The 23,401-nt window shown below is 48.2% G+C and overlaps 1 protein-coding gene across 1 annotated transcript in view; it reads right to left on the bottom strand.

Moving 5' to 3' along the window:
* Positions 1 to 23,401, bottom strand: part of Slit3 (slit guidance ligand 3) — a 600,224-nt gene that overhangs the window by 58,547 nt on the left and 518,276 nt on the right. The window contains exons 17-20 of the mRNA XM_031352736.1: positions 17,315 to 17,458; positions 16,162 to 16,305; positions 14,182 to 14,345; positions 13,029 to 13,161 (exon numbers count right to left, since the gene is read on the bottom strand). Coding sequence (XP_031208596.1) covers positions 13,029 to 13,161; positions 14,182 to 14,345; positions 16,162 to 16,305; positions 17,315 to 17,458 — 585 coding nt within the window. The remainder of the gene's footprint in view (positions 1 to 13,028; positions 13,162 to 14,181; positions 14,346 to 16,161; positions 16,306 to 17,314; positions 17,459 to 23,401) is intronic.

The following is a 23,401-nucleotide window of genomic DNA, read 5'->3' as shown; positions in this document are numbered from 1 at the left end:
CAGGGCAGAAACATTTACAGGGAACACTGTGGGAAACCTTCTTCCCTTGGTGCTGGGTACTTGGTACTGGCAGTCCACAGAGGAGAAGGGCAATGCCACTTTAAAGAGATGTTTGCTACTGCGGAGGCTTGACAGCCCCAAACCCTCAATGAACCACACTTGAGAAACACCCAGCAAGCGGTATAAGATATGCTCTGAAACCCAACAACAAGGACATTGTGACGCAGGAAGAGAAGCTCGGGGTCAGATCTGTAGGACATTCAGGTAGCAGAAAATCTGGTGGGAACCAAAGTGTACACGAGAATGTTCACCATGTCTCCAAGCAGCACACAGGATGCTGACGAGAGCCGCATAGGGCTTGAGCCAGCATTCCCAAGTGGTTCCCTGAGGGAAATTATAGAGGTGGGACCAACTCCTGAGACTGCATCGTGAAGCACTGTCCAGACAGTGCCTGTCCTGGACACTGATCCTCTGGTCACTCACAGGAAGACCAAACAGGGAGAGTGGGAGTATCCATAGCAGAGGAAGTCCAGGAGGTGAGACAAGGTTCTAGGAGCTGCGAGAGTCTAGATGGAGTCGGGCAATCGTTGGCTCAGTCAGTTCTTGGAGCCTCTATTTCTGGGCAGGTGTCTATCCTTTTACATCAATCCTATCTTTATTTCATCTCCAATGCTGTTTTAGCAGGGCTGGCTTGGCTTCCTTCTGTGCTCTGCCCACCCCTATCCTTTTCCCTCTCCCTGCAAAACATAATCCGGCCTGATCTGCAGAGCCTCTTTGCTCAGCTCCTTGAAAGATAGGACTGTACTACGATATCAGACAAAATATCTTCACTTTTCTCTCTCTCTTTTTTAAATCGACCTATATCTAGCCCCCACCCTCCTCCTCCTCTTTTGTCTCTTCCAGTCCCTCCTCTACTCTTTATCATCTCAAAACTAACCAATAGGACTGCAGCCTGTGTTCTCCCAGGTTCATCCAGGAGTATATGCGTGTGCTCTTTCATTTCATTAAGATTACAATTTTGAACTCTTTGTCTGGTACTTTGTCTAAGTCACTCTCACTGGGGACCACGTCTCTGGGACTGGAAGTTTTTGGAGGATATGGGTTGTCTTGGTTTTTCGTGTTACTTAGGTTTGTGTATTGGGATTTGTACATCAAGTGTTAGATCACTGGTTGATTTTTTTAAATGTAGGCACTCTTTCTACTGGCTATAAAGTCATAGATGAGTCCCAACACAGCAGCAGTGAGTGACTTCAGTGCCCACTTCCACCAATAAACAGTTCATCCAGACAAAATAATACACAAAGAAACAGAATTGAATGATATTACAGATCAAATGAATTTAACAGACATTTATGAAATGTTCCACCCAAACATTGCAGAATACATATTCTTTTCAATAGCCCATAGAGTTTTCTCCAAAATTGATCATATATTAGGACATAAAGCAAGTTTCAGGAAATATAGGACAACGGAAATAACCTCTTGTATTCTGTCTGATCACGGTGGAAGACAATTAGACATGAAGGAAAACAGAAACTATAGAAAATCTACAAACTCATGAATATTAAGCAACATGTTATAGAATAATGAAGATACCAAGAAGAAAAAAAATCTTAGAATTGAATAAATACACACTGATCATATACAAGCCTTAGGATAGAATGGAAGTAGCCCTAAGAGGAAGGTTCACAGTTACACTCAAGCCAAAGGAACATACAACAAAACAGAAAAATCATAGGTAAAGCTCCCTGATGAACTCAGATACTGAGAAGCTCAATAAAATAGTTGTGCCCTGAATTCAAGGACATACCCAAGTGATTACTTACAGTAAGTGTAAGATATCACACAATGTACTCAAGGACAGAAATCATATCAATGGATGCAATAAAAGCTTTTATCAAAACCCAACACCTTCTCCTTATGAAGACCCCCAGGAAGCTAGGGCTAGAGGAGCCATAACAAAGGGTGTCCACCATGAAGGAAAGTGACGATGATGCTAACTGGAGAAAAGGCACTTCCATGAAAATCAGGAACAAGAGCAAGGTCTCCACCATCTCCTGTTCAGTATAGTGCTTGAAATTTACCCAGGGCAACAGGAGAAGAGAAGGAAATAAAAAAGACACAAAGAGAAAAGGAAGAAGTCAGATTTCTGTATCTGCAAATTCTATGATTTAATACCTTAGAGACACTAAAAACTCTACCAGAAAATTTTAAGAGCCAATAAACACTTTGAGTAAAGCACCAGAATACAAAATTACACACCCCCAAGTCAGCAGCCTTCTCATTTATGAATGATGCAAATAAATAATACTGGAAATAAACCAGGGAAAATAGTCTCAAAAAATATAGACGAAATCTAATAAGAGAAGCGAAAGACATCTATGATGAAACCGTTGAAGTGCAGAAGAAGGAAATTTATGAAGATTCTAGAAGATAGAGAGGCCTTCCCATGCTCATGGGTCAGAAGACTTTCTCTTGTTAAAATGGCGGACCTACCAAAAGTGGTCTATAGATTCAATGCCCATTGAAATATCAATGTCATTCTTTACAAACAAAACAAAACAAAACAACAAAGAAACCTTAGTTAAAACTCAACGGGAGGCATAAAGAACCCCAGCTAGCCATAGTAACCCTGAGCAAAAAGAATAGTGTAGTAGTTACCACTGTACCTGATTTTAAGTTATACTACAGAGCAATAGTGATAAAAACAGCAAGGAATTGGCAGGAAAACAGACTCAGATCAATGGCAGAGAAGTGAGAGCTGATATAAGCCATGCAGCTACAGTTTACAGACTTTCACTATAAAGTTGCAAAGCAAACCAACCAACCAACCAAACAACCAACCAACCACACATGGAAGAAAAGATAACCCACCTACCAACGGACCTAGGGAAACAGGCTATCATAGGAGAGGAATCCAGCTGACTCCTCTCTCTAAGCCAGCACAAAGATCAACTCTGTGGATGAAGACCTGAAACTGAAGCTGTTAGGGGACAAAGGCCAGGCACAGCTAAGGATCTTCTTCCACTGACTACAGTTACTCAGAAAGTAAGGTTAATGTTGACAAATGCAACCTCGAGAAATTAGAAACCTTCTGTATGCAAACAAAACTCCAGTTCATAGAGGAGACAGCCTACAGAATGGGAGAGGAATTTTTGCCATGGATACATCTGACAGCTGATTAATATCTGAGACATTCAAAGAACTAACAACAACAACAATTTAAAAAAAAAACCTAAAAATAAATAAATAAATAGATGAACAAACAAACAAAAACTCAGTGAAAAATTAGGCCAAGGAACTTAATGGAGAATTCTCAAAAGAAGAAATATTGAGCAGCAGATAAATATTTTAAAATGCGCTCAACATGCCTATCCATCAGGGATACGTAAATTAAAACTACTTTGAAATTCCATCTTACCCCAATCAGAATGGCTATTAAGGAGGAAAAAAATGACAACAAATGCTATCTAGGGTCTGTGGAAAGGCGAGCGCTTGCTCACTGTCAGTGGGAATGTGCACGGTGCAGCCACTATGGACACCTGTCTGAAAGCAGAACTTCCATCCGACCCAGCTATCACTCTCCTCAGGGTGTGCCTGAAAGACTTCACATCCTACCACAGAGACATTTGCTTCTCCACATTCATCACTGCTCCCTTCACAACAGCTAAGAAATGGATTCAGCCCGGATGTCCATCAACAGAGGAACAGATAATGGAAGTGTGGTACATGCACGCGCAGAACTTTATTCAGCCGTAAAATGAAATTATGAAAAACGCAGGGAAATGGACGGAACTGGAGACATTAGACTGGGTGTGGAAAGCCTAGGTTCAGGAAGACAAGTGGTGGGCGTTCTCTCCTGCTCTCTCCTGCATGGAGAGCCTGGCTCCTAATTTTTATCTATGTGCATTTATGTGGGAAAGAATGTGGATGGAGCTTAGGAACCTAGAGAGGGGCCAATGGGAGAGGAAGGAGATTCTCCTGTAAGGTAAGGGGAAGTAATATGTTGAACACAATAGTGGAAGGAAGGGGGAAACAGGAAGGGTTTAAATGGGAGATGGGAGAAGGAAAAGATAGGGTTGTCAGTCCACACTAATGATGCATGAAAAGGCCATAAGGAAATCTGATCCCTGTAAGCCAATTAGACATTATATTAAATATGAAAGCTTAAATGGAGGTACAATGTGTGGGCGGATATAGCTGCTCCCAGAAGCCACAGGTTACGGAATGAAAATCCCAGTGCCCTTTGTGAGTGAGATGCTGCTGTAAGAGCTGTTTTGCGGGGAGGTCTCTAAGACCCCTTGGACACCATGAGCAAATGTCACCGCTGTTCATTGCCTATCAGAACAGAATGGTAAGTTCCCATTTCTGAAGATGCTACACATCCTGTTTTGCAGGACACAGAGGAGTGCAGCAGGAGCTCTGCTGGAAGCTCCCTTCCTCCCTGTTGGCTAACCTTCATTCTCCCACAAGATGCTATGCAGGCTTCTAAGAAGAATGGCCTTACTCATCCATGGACAGTACACGTTACACCTCCATTGCTCGGGCAAGCATGCTCTGAAAAGAAGCCTCGCCACACTCCTGAAAGCAATCCTAATGAGACTTACTGGGCCATAAATACCAGGGATAAAAGATAGGGTGGCGTTAATCAGAAAGAGGAAAGAGACAAGTGGCATGGGAGGTGGACAAGAGAGGCTAAAGGGTGTGTACGAATATGATCAGTCTATACTATGCATGAGAAGGTCAAAATGAAGTGAAAGCCATTGCTGTGCATTATTTATTACTATTATTATATTTATTTATTTATTTATTTATTTATTTATTTATTTATTTTCGAGACAGGGTTTCTCTGTATAGCTCTGGCTGTCCTGGAACTCACCCTGTAGACCAGGCTGGCCTGGAACTCAAAAATCCACCTGCTTCTGCCTCCCAAGTGCTGGGATTAAAGGCATGGGCCACCACTTCCTGCCTCTGCTGTGCATAATTAATATGTGACAAAACATTTGAAAAAAAAAAAAAAGAACTGCAATTCAACACTGAGAATCTCTGATGTCTTATTTGGAAATTTGGAAATAAGGGGGGATATGTCTGTGTCACAGGGGACACATAACAGTAGGGGCCAACCTGTGGAATGTGGGTCCCTGACAGACAGGGGTTCTTGGATAAACAGCATCCTGGATAAACATAAACAGTGTCCTGCCCAGACCCCAGGCTCCTGCAGGGACTTGCTCAGCTAGGATGAGACCAATTCTACATACACAAGCTCCACAGGAGAAAGCTGCCTCAGGTAACCGTGTAAATTACAAAGACAGTCACTCTCAGGCCAGCCCTCAGCAGGGGCCACAGGCCAGTTTACTAACCCCAACTCCCACAAGTCCTTGCCCCTAGGCTTCCTGTTGCTCAGAACACAAGTGAAGATTGGTTAAGGCAAATTTCAAGATCAGCTCTTGGGGTGTGTTTCCTTCCACACCACATTTACACCGTGCTGTCACTGGCACTTGTCTGCCTGGGGCCAGCCTTTAGTTCCGTGAGGTCCCTATCCTGCTTTCTCAGCACTTCCTCAAGCTTTAACAGACGTGTAAATGGCCTGGGGTCACGTGAAGCTGGTTCTGATCTGGATGCTCTGGCATAGGACTGGAAAATCTGCACTTCTAATACGCCAGGACCTAAGTTGGGATGAGTCACCAATACATGGCTGGGGGATCCAAGACCTACCACAAATGAGTTAGGGCGGGGCATGGGCAACCCTGGCAATGGCAGACAAGCTGGGATGTCTTCACTTGCGACCTAGCAGTCCTCTTCCGGTGGCCAGCCCCAAGGGAGCCCCATGGCTCAGAACTCTGGGCAGGACTCAGAAAGCCTCAAGCTGCCATGGCATACTGAGGCGTCTCCTCACTTTGTCCTCTCTTGTGAATCTGTGAAGTGCTGGGCTGTATACCAGGTGCTGGGGATATATAGGTGGACTGAATTCCATTTCTGCCTTCAGGAAGCTGTATTGGGGGCTAAAATTCAGCTGCGTACATACTTAGGTTGTGGCCTCAGGCCAAGGAGTTGGGCATTCATCCATTCATTTATTCATTCATTCACTCATATATGCATACATATTTATTTAGCAGTTGCTATGTGATAGGCACTGTCTAAGCTGGCAAATGAGGTAGCCAGGAAAGAAGGAGTGTGCTCCTGAAGAGATCCGAAGCTGGGTTTTGGAGGGAAGGTACAAGGACTGTGGTGGAGAATGCAGAGGGGCTGGAAGACTCTCTTCATGTTTAATCTGCTCTCCTGAGCCAAGTGCTTTACCCCACACTAGTGCCTCCTGATTACCACCTATTCACACGACCTCTGTGTACACAGGCGAGTCTGCCAATCCCTCAGTAGCACAGGCCAAAGCTCAGAAGGCTCTGCCACATTTCAGAGAAGTTGGAGTTACCCGTGCTAACCACGGTAACCAAGGGTAGACTGAGCTATTTAACCCAGAGAAAGGAGAGGGCCCACCAAGTTTCTCCGTCTCCATGATGGGCTCAGGATGTTGCCTCTGCTTCAATCTTTGTATTTGGTAGAGGGGATGAAACTGAGTGGCCCAGTGCTTACTCATCTGAAAGTCTTCCTGTCTCACTTTGCAAAGTGAGCCAACCACCTGCTTTCTGTCCCCTATCTGCTGCCATAATCTCCATTGCTTGTAAGGTCTACCGACTGCAGATGCTAACAGGACCTATAAAATATATTCACAGAAACATCTAGACAAGGAATTTGACCATAATTGGTACTGCAACCTAGCCAAGTCTCGACAGGAAATTACAAGGGCCTTACATCCTTCTATGATTCTCATATTTGACCCTCTGGTGACCTCAGGTTGCAATTACACTGGCTTTGTCCTTCCCTGAATGACCAAAGAGAAGGTGGCCTGGTCTTTGGCTACATTGGTCCTGCCTCTGCCTCCTTGTCTAGTTTCCTCTCATGACCTCAGTCCTCAAGCCCTTAGCTCCAGCCTGCCTCCTACATCTCAACTCTCCCACTCACAGGCGACATCACATGACATCCAAGGCTCTGGGCATTCCATCATGTTTCAGTCCCTGGTGGCATCTTCAGCATGAGTCTCTCTGTAGAGTCATGTCAGCACACTTGCTGCGGCCTTCCCACACACTGCCTGGCAACAGCTAGATTCAGGGAAGATCACCTAGGCGATGAGAATCCCGGATCTCCCTGTAGGAGCTGCATCTGGCACGGCAGAGCAAGCAGGAGCTGTTTTCAGTACAGGGTGTCCCCGTGCCCTGGCATCATGACTTGGAAGACATAGAATCAAAAAGCTCCGCTTCAGAAATGCAGATGTAGTGGCGAGGGATGCCGTCTTTGTGGAGGGATGCCCTTGATGAACACTCTCAGCTCCAACGTAGCCTCGAGCTGCAGTGGGGTCCAGAGGGACCATTCAGAAGTCTGCCCTCTGCCCTCGGCCTCAGAACTGCAGCAGCTTTTCCAGCAGGTCAACCTTTGCCTTGACCTGAATTTAAATGCTCTCTTTCAGCCCTCACTCCTGAGAACCCACCTGCCTTGCATGAAAATCCACACCGATCTCTTGCACACAACACTCCCTGCTTTCTGCTCCCATTTCGAGCCTGGAAGGGCAGACTGGGTTCTCACAAGGAATTCCAAGACCTGCTGAATGGAGGGTGGAGGGGGCAGCCACCTTCCAGGAGACCCTACTCCAGGCCAGGATTTCCACCAGAGGCCTGGGTGAAGTGGGGGTAACTCAGCTGTCATTCTATCTAAAAGCTGTGCAACCTCGGGCAAGGCACTTCACCTCTCTGAGTTTGTATTTACATAGCTGCAAACTGGAGCTTATGATAGTCATCACTACGAAGAATTATGAGGGCCCCTATGGATAGACTTTTAAAGTAGTGCCCCAGCACACTAGTGTTGAACAATTTTTGAAAATATATTCAAACACATCTACATTCACATATATGTATGTATTATACCCACACAGAAAGATATATAGTATATATATATATACTATATATCCTGCTCTCTGTCTCAGCCTCTTGCTAGGCATGCTTTCCCAGTATTGAGTAGAGTCTCAGCTCTACCAGGGATGAATTCTCCTCAGCCTCCTTGGCCTCCTGAGAGCATGGACAGGCGTCCTCTCCTAATGTTACCTGTAGAGGTCTCTCTGGACCAGGTCCACACTCGGACCCTTCAGTGCTACTATGCTCAGAAGTAGCCCCTCTCCAAAGCTGGGGTGAACCCTTCAGTCAGCTTGGGGTACCCTCTGGCTCTCCCTGTGTCAGGGTATACTGGATAGTTTTATGTCAACTTGACACAACCAAATCAACAGACAGGAGGGGACCTCAACTAAGAAAATTACCCCCCTAAGATTGGGTTGTAGGCAGGTCTGTAAAGCATTTTCTTAGTTAGTGACTGACACAGGGTGGAGGTGTGAAGGGCAGGAGGGGCCGTAGCCCATTGTGGGTAGCACCATCCCTGAGCTGGTGGTCCTGGGTTCTATAAGAAAGGAGGCTGAACAAGCCATGAGGAGCAAGCCATTGAACAGCACCCACCTCTGTGCCTCTATGTCAGCTCCTCTCACCAGGTTCTTGTCCTGTTTGATTTCCTGCCCCAACTTCTTTTGATGATGAACAGTGATGTGGATGTGTCAGCCCAATAAACCCTTTCCCTCCTCAACTTGCTTTTTGGTCACGGTGTTTCACTGCAGCAATAGAAACCCTAACGAAGACAATACTCTTTCTATTTAGAGTGTTTCTGTTTGTTTTTTGTGTGGAAGAGATGGCTCAGTGGTTATGAGAGCAGACCACTCTTCCCAAGGTTGGTTTTCAGCACTCACACTGAGTGGCTCAGAGCTGCCTGTCATTTCAGCTCCGGGGCAGTTGACACCCTTGTCTTGTTATGATCTTCGTGGGTACCGGCATACACATTCACCCCAACCCACATATACATAACATTAAAAATAAAATAGAATTTTAAAGCATAAGGCCAATCTTCCCCTTTTTGTACTCAGTTCACATTTGCCTTGGTGGCATGAAACCAACAGAGGACAATGGTGTGGGATATTTAAGGCAGAGCACTGGGCCTAAGTAACTGGGCTATCCCTTATGTGCACATTTGCACATAAAATATAAAGCAAGCCGCCCTTAAGAACTGCCCTGACAAGGCAGTAAAAGCTATCAAGAGTATCAGTGCGGGGCCAGGAGCACTCATTCTTTGGCAATTGTGTAACAAAATAAACAGTGCACACACAGCATTTCTGCAGTCTGTGACTTGCTGTGACTTGAAATCCTACTGCCTTGCTCTTGAACAAGATGCTATGGAACTCCCCCATGAAACACTGTTGCTACTTAAAAGAATGACTGGCAGGGTTTCTTCAGACAGGGGCATTTACCCGACAGCTTCTAAAAATGAAGAAAAGCAGTGGACGCAGGGAAAAGCCCAGATGGTATTTGCAGCCCAGTGATACAATTGGAGCTTTCACATGAGTATTAACATTTTTGAAAACCTGAACTCGGCTCAACAACTCTCTCTCACTAAAGACTTCTCTGATGGGAAATGGACAGGTGGTCAGGTCAGTGGTGTGGAATTGTATCTACTAGAGAACAGACTGGGTTACCACCTGCATAACTCAGTAGGCTGATCTAAGTGCCCAGTGGGTGATGTTGTACATTCCAGCTCGGGGACAGTACTACTCAAAGTCCAAGATAGACCAGTGTGGGTTAGGAGAGAAGAGGCAAGTCTAGGAATACCAATGCAGGTTCCCCATGGCATTCATTCTTCTTTCAGAAGATCCCACTGCCTGTGATGTGTGATCAGTGGTAAAAATCCACCAGTATTGGAAGGGACTCTTAAAATGCTCCCTCCTGTTCCAACCACATGTCAGTGTGAAGCTGGCCTTTCTCTTTCAGCATCACCCCAAAAACTATCACAACATGGGGGTACAGAACAGAAACCAGAGATTAAGGATGTGCAAAACAAACAAATGAACAAACAAACAAACAAACAAACAAAAGAAACCGAAACCAAAACATCCACACAGCATCACCCTTGGCACGTCAATCTCTGGTTTGTCTCAGCAACACACTTCTTACATAAATATGTGGTGGATAGAGATTTATTTTTAGGTGGAATAAGAAGTAGGTATTTCATAATGGCCTATGTTAGTTTCTAGTGTGTCCGGTCAAACATTAATAGTATCTCTGACAAGCACATGTTCTTAGAGATCTGAAAAAGCACAAAAAGTTCCCAAGTTGGGGTCCCACAGTACAGTGTGGCAGGCCTCCTGGCTCTCGCTTTGTAGAACACTCATTTGTCTTCCCTCCCTGTGCTCCACTGTGGTCTAGATTGTTCCGGGCCAGAACTGAGCTCCTTGGAGTGCATCAGAAGCTAGGGTTGGCTGGGAGAGACATCATCTCTTCCACAGAAGAGAATCAGAGGGTCTCCAAAGGCACAGAGCCCCAATTATTTTTGCTACTTCAGTCTCTGTGTCCTGAACCTTAGAGAAAAGCACTCATTGAGCTGTCTTCATGGCATTTTTGCATTTTGACATATTGCTTATGGCACCCATTTGGCCAGGAAGGGGCACATTCCGTGGCCAGTTTCTGTAGCGTCTATTGCCTGGAAACTGATCACCACATGCTCACACAGACTTTCAGGGGCTCTGTTTCAGTCCATATCCATGCTGACAGGAACTTCTAGTGAATGTCAGACCTCCTTTCCTTCCCTGGGGCTGCCAGTCCCCATGACAACCACTCTGAGAATCAAGAATGCCAGAAGTGACAGTCTCACCTAAGACCTGCTTGCATTCTAAGAGGCTGGCGTGCTCACAGCCCAGCTAGGAGACACTGGCCTGGGATGTGATGGAGATTCCCCAGGGATATTTGGGTCACATCACATTCTGTTACTTATGCTTGACGATTCATGCCCAGGTGGCCCCAGCAGAGGGAGTGGGCCTAGGGTCTGGGAGGGAGCTCTGACCCACAAGTGTGACAGTGTGGGTGTGAGTGGTTGGATGAGTTTTGCCGCTGGGACACCGTGACCAACTGTCAGTCCCCTCATCTGGCTCTTCCAGTTCTCGTAACAGGGTGTTCACGCAGATAAGCTACTTCTGCCTATCCCACTCCTTCTGCCCTGTTAGGGACCTGCTCCTGCCTGACCCTTCAGTGTTGTAGGACATGTGGACTGTGCCACCAGAGGCATTGGGCATGAACCAGGTGAGGTTGAGCATGTCCAAATCCTGGAAATCTCAAAAATGGAGATTAGAATCTCATCCTGAGATAGGCAGGAGAAGGACTAACTCCCCCCCCCCCCTGTTTCTGTGCCTGCCTTGGAGTGCTAATCAGGTGACCCCCAACAAGGCGGTCACAGGCAGTCAGACATACAGCCCAGTACCTGGAATTCTTCTGCATGTAAATGAAGCATCTCACTAGCCTTAGGCTTTAGCCAATGACCTCCTCCGTCCCTAGATATTCTCATGCCCTCCTCCCAAACCATATAACCTTTGGTCCATCCCTAATAAAGTGTATGTGTTCAAAGCTACCCTCAATAGAGAAATACGAAGAAGCTAAGACTGTCTCGGAGAGCTGCTTCATTAAAGATCAGTGGAGAGGAGAAGGCCTTAGCTTAAAAGAGCCCTGACACTTAAGATGCTCGGAGAATGCTTTCTCTCTCCTCCCTGTGTCCCCCACCTCACTCCCAACCAAACCAAGGTCCTGCTGGCCATAAACTATGCTTCCCACCTCTGGCTTCACTACCTCTGGTAGTGGTGTCTAACTCCCTGGAGGGAGAGGCAGACTGGAAATCCTACCTGTTCTGGACGTTGCCCTGTCTTCTCCATGCCGGTACTGGTGGTATTCAGATACCCAGAGAGGGGAGGCAGAATCTGGTACCAATTGCACCCAAGTAAACCTCTCTTTCACAGTCCTCATCTCACACCTTTCATGAAGCCATATGAGCTTCAGAGATGGCAGAACAAATGTCTACTTTCCCCAGAGATACCATGTGCCTCATGAGTATTGGCCCCACCTGTTTAGCTAAGGGTCATCTCTCCATGTTGGCAGTGAGCCTGACATTCAAGGCACCTCATCCCCATGTGGTGACCTAAAGAATGACAGCATGGAAGAGGGCAGCAGAATGGAGTATGGGCAGGCAGTGCGGGCCTGGGAGGTTCTTGTGAACCAGGTAGCAAGCTGGTGCCATGGCTGAGCTAGACTACCTATTGCTGAGCCAGTCAGGGTACTGGATCCAGTACTGTGAGCCCTCCAAAGAGAACCTGGCACATGTTTCATTTAACTTGGAGCTTTTGGGGGGTGACCATGGGGAGCCTGGGCAGGGAAGATGTTCTAAAAACCAGTGTGACTTAGCACTGACAAATCACCTGCTTGATAAGGTTGCTTGAAGGAGGAATGGGGTCATAGTACAAAAGCATGTTTGCCAGGAGCTGGAGAGATTGCTCAGTGGTTAAGAGTGCTGACTGCTCTTCCAAAGGTCTTGAGTTCAAATCCTAGCAACCACATGGTGGCTCACAACCATCTGTAATGAGATCTGATGCCCTCTTCTGGGGTGTCTAAAGACAGCTACAGTGTACTTAGATACAATAAATATAAAATAAATCCTGCTTTTAAAAAAAACATGTTTGCCAATGCACCAAAAAATGCTCTCATAATACCCTGTGCTATTGCAAGGGTCACACAGAGACTTCGAGGGATCTAGAAAGGCAGGATCCAGCACAGGGGTTTTTGGACAGTGCAAGAAATGTAGCAGTCCTCTTGTACTTTGGAGTGTCTATCGGGAGAGCAGAGTCAGACCTGCCTCTCTTAGTAGGTGGGGATGGTTTGGAGTTGGCCTCCTTCTTCCCCTTTAATACCACCCCAACCACCTAACACCAATCAAAGCTCCCAACCACTGTCTGTGAAAAGCTCTGCTGGGTTCCAGGGAAGCCAGGCATGTCCCCACACCCTTCCTTGAGATGCTGGGGTGCAGAGAAAACCTCCGGTTGGTGAGGCCACAGCGGCTGGGGTTGTACTTACAGTTCAGTCACATCCTTTGGCATGCCTTTGGGGAGGGCACGGAGACCCCTGTTGCTGCATCGCACCACTGTCTCCACACAGGTGCACTGCTCCGGGCAGCGTGGACTCAGCTGGCAGCTGCTCTCCTCATTGCCTGTGGAGGACCCAGACAGGGTGAGCATCCCGGAAGATAAGCCCTGCCAGGAGAGCAGCCAGACAAAGCTAGCGGACAGGCCAGACTGTTTCCAGCAAAGGCCAGCTCTACCTAGCACCAGCAGGGAGCCCAAGCCAGGACTAAAGGTAGCTACTGGTTTCTTCCCTTGCCAGAGGCAAAGGATGCATATCTGGAATCCTGGGAAGGACCTCTGCTGTTTAATGCACTCCGAATGAAATGAACACCAGTCAAGCTGCTAACCCAGACCCATGGCCACATGGGAAAGGGGGTCCTGTCTGTCATATGAGGAATAAGCCATGGCTCTGAAAGGAGTGGCCAGACAGAGGGAGAGCCTGGCCTTTCCCCTCCCCCTTTCTCCCCTTTTCTGTCCCCTGACCACTATATATCATCTCTATAGGGTGGTGAGCATGTCTCCAATCTCCTTGTAATGCACCTCAATTAACCTGCAAAGGAATACATCTGTCCTAAGGTAATCCAAAAAGTCCACCAAATAAAGAACTATATGAACTTGAATTCATGCAATCAAATATGCCTTCTTGGGTTCTGAGACCCAAAGCCTCAGATTCGTGGGTTCATACCTCTTAGTCAAAAGGAATTTTCTTGAAGTCTGTTTCCCATAAGTACATTCTCTGACTTTCACCGTAACATAGACAGAGAGACTTGCATGTCCAGTTGTGTAAGCTGTGTACAGAGGGGCAGAGCGTCTAAGCGGCCCCAAACTCATGACAGACATGGCAACTCAGTATATCAGGTACAGTGGCATTCATACAGAGGACAGTGTCCTGAATGAACAAATATCTTGTTTTAAGGAAGTCAGTACAGATATACAATTGAGGACAGTCAAGTAGCTTCAGGAGAAGACACTGTTTCTTAGTCTGAGGAACTAGCCGTGAGGGGAGTGTCAGAGGTCTTTGGATCAGAGTTCCTCAGAGCCCGTGTTCCAGGTGGGTGGAGTGGAGTCAGGTCTCAGCCTTGCCTTCCTGATTCACTCCCGCTTACCTTCACAGGTAAAGTCCTGGATGGCCACATCTTGGATAGGAATCTCCTTGAGGAAAAAGGGCTTCTGGCATCTGGGGTTCCCGCTGACGATGCGGCGCTTCCTCAGCCACCGGCCAAGCCAGGCCATGTGGCAGTTGCAGTTGAAAGGGTTAGACAGGAGGTTTCTGAGGGAGAGAGAGCCTCTGAGTGGTCGTCGTCCACCCTGACCCTAGCCCAGAGCCTAGGGTCTACTCCTGTAGCCCAGGTTTGCTCTCTCTAGGAGATGATAAGTCTCGGCATCCCTTCCTGGAAGTTGGGGTGCAGAATTTCTCTCTAAACTACGGGGAATGTGACTATAGCCCATGCTGATGGGGGTGTTATGACCCCCAGTCTTGGCCTCCTCTGTCCACCCAGCCTCATTTGGGCAAAGCTTGTCAGTCCTCCGAGGAGAATTTCCTGTACTCTATATCAGTGTCCACACCCTTTTCCCCACAGAAATGCCTGCAGCTTGCCGGGCTGGGATGTCGGTGCTCCAGACCAGGACAGGGGGTGGGGGCCAAGTGAGACCGTCCCTTTTTCTGACTTGTGTCTTTCACTTTCTTTCAGTGTTGGCAGTACCAAGGCTAGCTAGCTCTATGCCTGTGAGTAGCTGCCCACTCACTGAGGCTGGCATCTCCGCTGGCCTCTGCATATCCAGAAGCCAGCCTGCGCACCACAGGTACTTTGTCCCTGTCCATGCAGTAGCGTGATGGACAGATGGGATAGGGGATGATGGTGGCAGCAGTCGCTCTGAGTGTTTGGCCCAGACTTGGGACACACCCATCATGCCATAGAGGCAGAGGGTAGAGTAGGGGAGGGACAGACCACATGGGCAAAGGAGGGAGAGGAGAGGGGGTGGGGGTGGGGTTTCCTGGCTGTAGAATCTAGGAGTTGGCAGCATGTTGTGTGAGGGTGGGAAGTGTGAGGCCAGCCGGGCTGGGTGGCAGGGCAGAGGGCACACAGCTGGGAGAAACTAGTCTGTTGTTCCTAGGCCACACTGCAACTCTACTTCTATTCCAAGTGGGAAGGAGACAATGGGTATAGAAGTGGCTGCGGCTGCTACTTTGTTTTGTCATTTTGGGGGAAAGGAAATGGGACAGGTAAGCGCTTGCTGAGGACAGCTGAGGTTCAACACAGTAGTATCAGCAACTATAAAGTGACCAAAGGCTGGGAACTCTGTCCTTAGATCTGGCTGTGTGGGTCACAGCATCAGCAAGGCCATCATGGGAGCTGCTGGGGGAGAACCATGCCTAGATGTAGGAACAGGCTTGGGCTGCCATGGCTGTGGAGGGAAACACAGCCCTACGGTCGTAATCACTATCCTCTGCCGCAGCTTCCTAGTGCTGGGAATTCTCTCTCTCATTCACAGGTCCAGAAAGCTGGGCTCCCACTCTGCCTCTGACAAGCACCAATGTAGTCAGGGTCATCTTTTTAAAACATGCTGCCATTCACACTGTGAATCTACAGCAAAGTTTTCACGTTCTTCGTGTGCTTTGAAACTAAAGCAGCCCCCATGGCCACACAGTTTGACCCTCCCTCCTCTCCAGTCCTGTTCTACTCCATATCCCCACATACTCATTACAATGGCCTTATTAGGTTTTGCATATTTACTCTGCTCCAACCAACTATGGGGCCTTTGTGTGGTGGTAACTACGATAAGAAATACATTTCCCACTTTCTTCAACAAACCAGGTTTTTCTACTGCTTTTTCACAAAGCTTGTGTTGGCCTTTCTCATCATGGGGACAATTCACGATGCAGCCAGCCCCAGGGAGGAGGAGGAGCCAGGTCTGTAATCCTTAGTACTTAGATAGTATCTGGCACATAGAGAGAGCCTGACAAATGACTATTAAATAGACAGATGGGCAGGTGACCTTGGCCACGGTCAGTAGGAAGCTGGGATGTCAGGGAATTCTGCAGAGTCGGGGCCCAGAGGAGTGGCCGTGTGCTGGGGAGAACTCACATGGTGGACAGGGAGACGAGTGTGGTGAAGGCTCCAGGGGTGATGGTGGTGATCCGGTTGTCATAGAGTGACAGCAGTCTCACAGAGCTTAGGCCAGTGAAGGTGTCGTTGCTTACACAGCTAATCAGGTTGCTCCTCAACATCCTGGAAGAGCATGAGAGAGGGTGGGGCAATGAGTAGTGCTCTTGCCTCTCAAGAGATAAACAGCCACCTCCTGGCTCGGTCAGTCAATGCTCAGGTTTGACTGGTGATGAGCAGGGCTTGGACCCTCCCTGGGACACATGCAAATGTATATGAGCATGTATTTCACACACTATGTGGAGGTTATAATGAGAATGAACCCCATAGGCTCATAGAGTTGACTGCTTGGTCCTCAGCTGGTGGAACTGTTTGGGAAGGATTAGGAGGCATGGCCTTGTTGGAGGAGGTATGTCACTGGAGGTGGGTGTTGAGGTGTCAAAAGCCCATGTTATTCCAGTTAGCTCTCTCTGCCTCTCTCTTTCAGCCTTGTACTTGTGGATCAGATGTAAGCTCTCAGCTACTGCTCCAGCACTATGCCTGCCTGCTTGCCTGCTACCACACACCCAGCCATGATGGTCATGGACTCACCCTCTGAAACTGTAAGCAAGGCCCAGTGAGAATGTCTTCATTTGTAAGTTGCCTTGGTCCTGGTGTCTCTTCCCAGCAACAAATGAGTAATCAACACAGACCATAAACGTAAACCACAGCTATCCATGTGCTCTTGTGCAGGTGACATGACTGTGTATGCACACGTGTACTTCCAGGAGGAAGAGGACCCACATATGGGTTCACTGTATGTGTGTGTATGCTTGAACGGGGATGCTTGCCTTCAGATGTGTTCAGGGGCATAGCATGTCAGTGTTCATGTGCACCCCTCAGTATGGGTTTGGGGACAACAGTGTATATGTGTGCACTAGAGCAGCTCTGAGTACGGTGTGATTAGGTATGGGCATGATGGTGGGCTTAGCATGTCAGCTTTGCACTAAAGGTGGGAAAGTCTGATGCTGTAGAAAGAAAGGAATCAATAGGCCAGGACGGTGCCCGATTGTGACCCCTGTCCACAGCTTGCATAGTCCAGCTGTCATCCCCCTGTGTCCTAAGGCAGTTCCTGAGCCCAAGCCCAGGTACTCACAGTGTCTTGAGGCCACTGAGGCCCCGGAACATGCGCCCATGCATGGTCTCCAGCTGGTTTCCCGTCAGCATCAGCTCCTGCACACCTGCTGCTCCATCGAAGGCACCCTCCCGCACTTCCTTGATCCTATTATTACTCAGGTTTCTAGAAGGAAGGGAACAGAACGGGGAGGATCAAGTGGGTGGAGGGAGCTCAGCCCCCAGCTCCCTGACACTGGATTCTCAGCTTCTGTGCTCACAGATATGAGGTCACTCCTCACAGCAGGTAGATAAATACACACAGCCCAGGACTTAAAGGGTCTCAGTGTAATCATTTATTTTTTGAATGCCTGGAAGAGTCACTCTTACTTTTCTTCACCCGCTATGCAGTCTCTCAAAAGAGAGCCAGAGAAGAAATAAGGCTGCCTCCTCTGCAATGGGGATGCACACATTTGGGGGACTTGTAGCACTCTCAGCAGAAGCCCCTTACAAGTGGATACTTCCAACTGAGGACTTGTTGCCTACTTCTTCTTTAGGAGAGGCCACATGAGAGTCAGACTGCTTTAACCTCATCAGAGCCTCAAACAATGCCTGGCAGCTAGATACTCCTGTCCTCCCTCACAGGTGAAGAGACTGGGTTCTGGGAAGATTAAATAACTTTCCCAGATTTACACAGCCGAAAGAGCTGGGCCATGAAGGTAGGTTCACAAATACTTCATTGATACCCCTCATTGTAAGTGATTATCTTTCGGGAGAGGCGAGGGCTTGCTCTCTTGTATTACTGAGTTACAGAATTTGTGTGTGTGTGTGTGTGTGTGTGAATGCACATGTGTGTGCCAAGGCCAGAGGTCAACATCAGGTATCTTTCTCCATCATTCTTTGCCTTATTTTCTGAGACATGGTTTCTCACTGAACCTGGAGCTTGCCTGATTCGAGCAGACTGACTGGCCAGTGAGCCCCAGGGTTCCTCCTATCCCTTCTTCCTCAGTCCTAGGGTTACAGGCATAAATTGCTGCCCTTGGATCTACATGGGTGCTGAGGAGCCAACTCAGGTCCTCATAACTGTGCAACAAGCCAAGCACCCTGACAACTGACTCATCTTCCCAGGCCTGGGATCTTGGTTTTCTCATGGCATCTCTGTTCCCATCCAGTCCTGAGTCTGCCCCAGCTCTGAGATCAGGCCCTTCTCTCCAAAACCTGGTGTTGACATCATGGGAGAACCTGCTAGGATGTAACAGGCAGATGCTGTGACAGCCATATAAAATTCCAGTTCCTAGGCTCTTTCAGAACCCAGAGGTAGGGGTTCTTTGTGGACTATCCTGTGGTCCAGTCTGAAAGCACTCATGGTTATCTGGGTGGAGCCAAGCCTGATGGTGCTCATGGAAGCTGAGGGAGGAGGTCTACTTTCTCAGCACACAGCAGAGCCCTATACTCTGAACAGGAGACCCTGAGGATGTCACCAGGCCACTGAGCATGTGAGGTTGTCTGAACTACTGGCTACATGCCCAGATAGGGGTGGGGACTGCTTTGTGCCAGTGCCTTAGATGGATATAGGGCCATACCAACCCTTTCACAAAGCACAGGGCTGAAGCCTCCAGAGAGACAAGGGGCCCACCTGAAGCATGTGATGGGATAATGATGCCCAAGGGTTTAATGTGAGCCATGTTCCCTTTCCTGTGGATAGCCGGAGCACCTAAGGAACAACAGGGCCTACCCTTGTAGACAGTTGTACCGGGGGGCAGAGGGGGGCAAAGTCTTTTAAATCTTCTCTTTGTTTTGTTACTGCTCAACCCACTCATCTCCTGATTGTTCCCCAAAGTCCTCATCCTAAGACCTGTTAGCTGGGGCACCCCCTGAACTGGGCTCCATTTCTGCAAAAACCTGGTACTCAGCTTGTTTCCTCATAGATTCTGGCTGTCCTGGCCAAGGACAAGCCAGGAATGGAGTGGCTGCATGGGGGAAGACAGCATATGACACCTAAACTAGATATAGGAATTGAGGTCAAAGTTTTCCTAGCAGGTTAGGCTCCAGGGAGAGGAGCTGCTTGGGCGTTAGCGTGCAGGGCCGGACAATGATGGTAAGTTAGAGCAGTGGAGGTGGGAAGGCTCCCACTTACTAACAGCTGTTTCCACAACAGAGCAAAGCCAACTTCTCATTACTGTAAGGTTTGTGAATCACATGTCCTTAGTCTGGGACAATGAAGAACAGAAGGGGTGGGGGCAGCTGTAGTACTTTCTAGAAGGGCTGGCTGCTGTTTCTCTCTCTCTCTCTCTCTCTCTCTCTCTTTCTCTCTCTCTCTCTCATATCAATATATGTATTTTTATTCTTATTTTATTTAATTTGATTCTTCAGTTTATTTTTTTAATTAGATATTTTCTTTATTTACATGTCATATGATTTCTCCTTTCCCAGTTTACCCTCCAACAAACAAACAAAAACAACAAGAACAAACCCCTGTTGCCTCCCCCCTCCCCATGCTTGCCACCCCACCCTCTCCCAGTTACTGGCCCTGGCATTCCCCTACACTGTGTTCCCTCTCTCTCCATCAAAGTGGGGCTTACCACTGAAGTCTGTAGTGGGGGATGGGAGACAAAAGTGGAGCTTGGAGCAAATATCCTAGACACAAAATGAGCATGTCTGGATTTTCTAAGAGCTCTGGTGCGGCTTCAGTGCAGTGCTCTCCTGAGACACTTCTCTCCCACAGGATGTCTCAAAATGTAGCGGGCTCTCTCTGTTTGCCCCCACGGACCTCTCTGGAGGAAGGTCCTTCCTTGGGCCTTTGACTTTAATGGCCCAGCCTTGGAAACTCACAGTGGGTCCAGGAGTGGTACAGTGGGCTCATGGGTACTGCCTCTTCAGGCCGATGGGTGCCTCTGACCTCACTCTTCCCAAAGGACACAGCAAGCAAGGGGATCCATACGACTCCTTGCAGAAAGCCCGAGGCCAGGCAGAGGAGGGCAGGCTCTCCCAGGCACTGCTCCCTGGGGTTACAGGGTTGGCCAGCTACTCCTGCAGTGGGGACAGAGCCTGGTCCCAGGAGGACTATACCAGAGAGCCAGGTAGACCTTTCTGGGAACTAAGGACAACTGGCCATGACAGATATGCTCTGGCACAGTGCCAGGGTGAGGAGGTCTTGTCCACTGACCATGAGGGAACCTATCCCTCTCTGAGGGACTACTACAAACTTATGGTCTCTAAGCAGGTGACTTCATGGTGATGAGAAGTAGGCCCTTTGGAAAGAAAGGTGATGAGGACCTGGTGTCCATCTAAAGCAGCAGCTGCTATTCTGCTCAACTCTACTGGGCCAGCCTGAGACGGTGGGACCATTTCTGCATGGGCATTTGATAGTCCCAGAGGTACCAGAAAGCAAGACTTTACAGTTTCTAGGAAAGCTTCTGAGTGTTGAAAGTGGTTGACTAATTCTTATTAAAAAACACAGCAACCAGCAACAAATCCAACCATGTGCTCACGACTTCAGCTAGTGGCTGGCTGGTTTTCAGGCTATGGGTCACCCTCCCCAGCATCCTAATTGTCCACTGCAAGGAGAGCTACAGCTGGTTGAACACGGAATCTCTTTTTATCTTTTTGCCCTCCCTGCTCTCCACTAGACTCCCATCTCTCTGTGCTAGGGATGGTACTCGGGGCCTCAAGCAAGTAGGCAAAGGATCCTGCCTCGTACAGCTATGATGCTCTTTGGAAAGCTGTGTGGGGCTGCCAGAGTATAAGGGTGCAAAAAACACAGCAGGGTCCAATCACCTTAGCCCAAATCAGAAATAGTGGTTTCAAGGCCAGGCAGCCTTAGGGACCTGGCTCAAGTGTGAGGCAGCCACACCACTGGCTTCAAACACTATATTGTCAGATATCCTGACACACAACCACCTCTGTGAGTGACTGGTTCAGGGCACAACAACACTTCACTTGACAGTGGCTGCAGCTGGTGATCTAGGGCTGGATCTGCCCTGCAGGGTCTTATCCAGTTGGCTGGTACTGATAAGTACTGGCACTGAGCTTAGGTGAATGCAGGCCAGCCTTCAAGCCCTCTCCCCCTCCCCCCCCCTCCCCCCGCCTGAATGTTTAGCGGTCTGGAGCAGTTGCGGATATCTGGCATCCCCGACCTTCACTCCTGTATGGCAAACACAGTGGCTAACTGAGCAGCATCTTTTCCTTCGGTTGAGATCTGGGCTTGTATTTGGCTATGCTCAGGTCTGTGGCACGTGGCTGGGGACAGGGACTAGCTCTCTCCTGTTGCATATGTGTGTTCTTGTTTCCCTTCATCTATAGAAATATTTCTCTATGCTCACATCCCTATCACAAGTAGGAACACAATCTGTGTGACTTCCCCCTAAAAGGTGTGTGTGGGGAGGTGTTTTTTCTTTGCAGAAACAAAGACTCCTGGGATCCTGTTTGCTGGGCAAATAGGTCCTTGTGCAGCTTGACTCACTTCAATATCCTCCCCGTATTCAGATTCACCTCTACATCTGTCTACAGGTTGAAACCAAAGGGCACCTGGGCCACAGCGACAGCCACAATCGTCATGAGCCTTACATGTGCTCTGGTCTCAGTGGTTCCCTCAGAGAGCTCATCTCCTGCTCCAAGCACAGATTTACTTACAGGGGCCTGTGGCTAAGTCAGTGGCTATGGTTGGCAGGGACCCATGAGTCGTGCCACTGAGAGAGTAGCTGCCTAAGGTCTGGAAGGCATCTGTTCCCTTGTCTGCAGGGATCTGATGGGTAGAAGTGTGATGAACAGGAGATAAGGAGCGACAGGCAGTACTCGTGATTCATGATTGTTATATTCTACCTCACCAGGAACACCGAATGAGCATACACTGAATCGCTGTTCCTGGAGAAACTAGATGAGGCTCCTGTGAGCCTGTGGTCATGGCATTTCCATCAACTGATCGATAATAGGCTTGTTCTGTGAGTGCTTCTGTGTTTACTATGCTATTGATTCATCAACATTGCCTTCATGGCTGGCAGTGCCGGGCTCAGGCCTGAACAAATGGGAGAAGCTTCTCTACCGCATGTGTTCCCTTAGCAAGGCACAGGGCAGCCAGCTCAGGCTCTGAGTATCTAGACAGTGTGCCAGTACTGTGCTTGGGCAAAAATTGGCGCCAAAAAGCACAAAACTGCAAAGCACATGCTGCTGGATAAACTACAAAGTGGATCCTGGCTTACAGTGTGAGAGCTGAACCCACAAGGCAGAGAGCATCACCGTGTTCAGCCTCAGTTAAGGGACACATGTTGGGGTGAGCAGGTTTCCCACTACCATATGTGTGGAAGTGATACAAACAATATGGAAAATTGTGATTTTAGAGTTGCGTGAGTTTTGGTACAGAGATAAGTTAGCAAATATAGATTTGGAAAGTAGTGATCGGCCCCATTTGGCTTGTTGAAGAAACAGATACTGCTGTGAGGCTGGGAGATGTGGAATTTGGGGTGGAGTGGGGTGAGAAGGCAGGTTAAAAACAAATGTGCCCTGGGAATCGGCTGGCTCTCTGTGCTTGCACCTCTGCAGGGCACTCAGGAAGGCAAGGTGGAAACAAGCCCAGCCATTCTTGTGATGAGGTGGACTCAAGTCCAAAAGCCAGTTTTGACATTTATTCAATAGGTGGCTTTAGAGAGGTCACCGAACATCTTCTCATCATTGCTCCCTCGATTGCCCAGCATGGAACATGAAGCTGGCACCAGATGGGTGAAGGAAGACTAAAGAAGTTGATATCCCTGAGGCAGGGCTGCAGCCCTGGCCAAGGACAAGGGCTATCATAGGGTACAATATCCTCTTGTTGGCTTTTTGATTTGGCCCAAATTCCAAGTAAGGGATAAAGATGGTTGGGACAAGCAGCCGTGAACTGTAGAAGCCACTAACAGCATGTGGGTCCTTTGCCTAAGCACAAACTCCACTCAGACCAGGCAGCTCTGTGACCAAATCTACTGGAAGCGGCTTGGGATTCCTTTCTGCTGTATCCCTCTCATACAGACCCAAATATCATGGGGTCCCAGACATCCCAACTCAGTTGCTCCAAGTCCGTCCTACAATCTCCTGAGAGGCATGCTAAACATGGCTGGGGGTAGGGCAAGTATAGGGGGCAAGGATAGGAGTCAAGGAG

This window comes from Mastomys coucha, unplaced genomic scaffold (genome assembly GCF_008632895.1).
Source record: "Mastomys coucha isolate ucsf_1 unplaced genomic scaffold, UCSF_Mcou_1 pScaffold5, whole genome shotgun sequence".
NCBI classification, from domain to species: domain Eukaryota; kingdom Metazoa; phylum Chordata; class Mammalia; order Rodentia; family Muridae; genus Mastomys; species Mastomys coucha.
The sequence above is the reverse complement of the archived record's forward strand: the minus strand, read 5'-3'. Positions and strand labels throughout refer to the sequence as shown.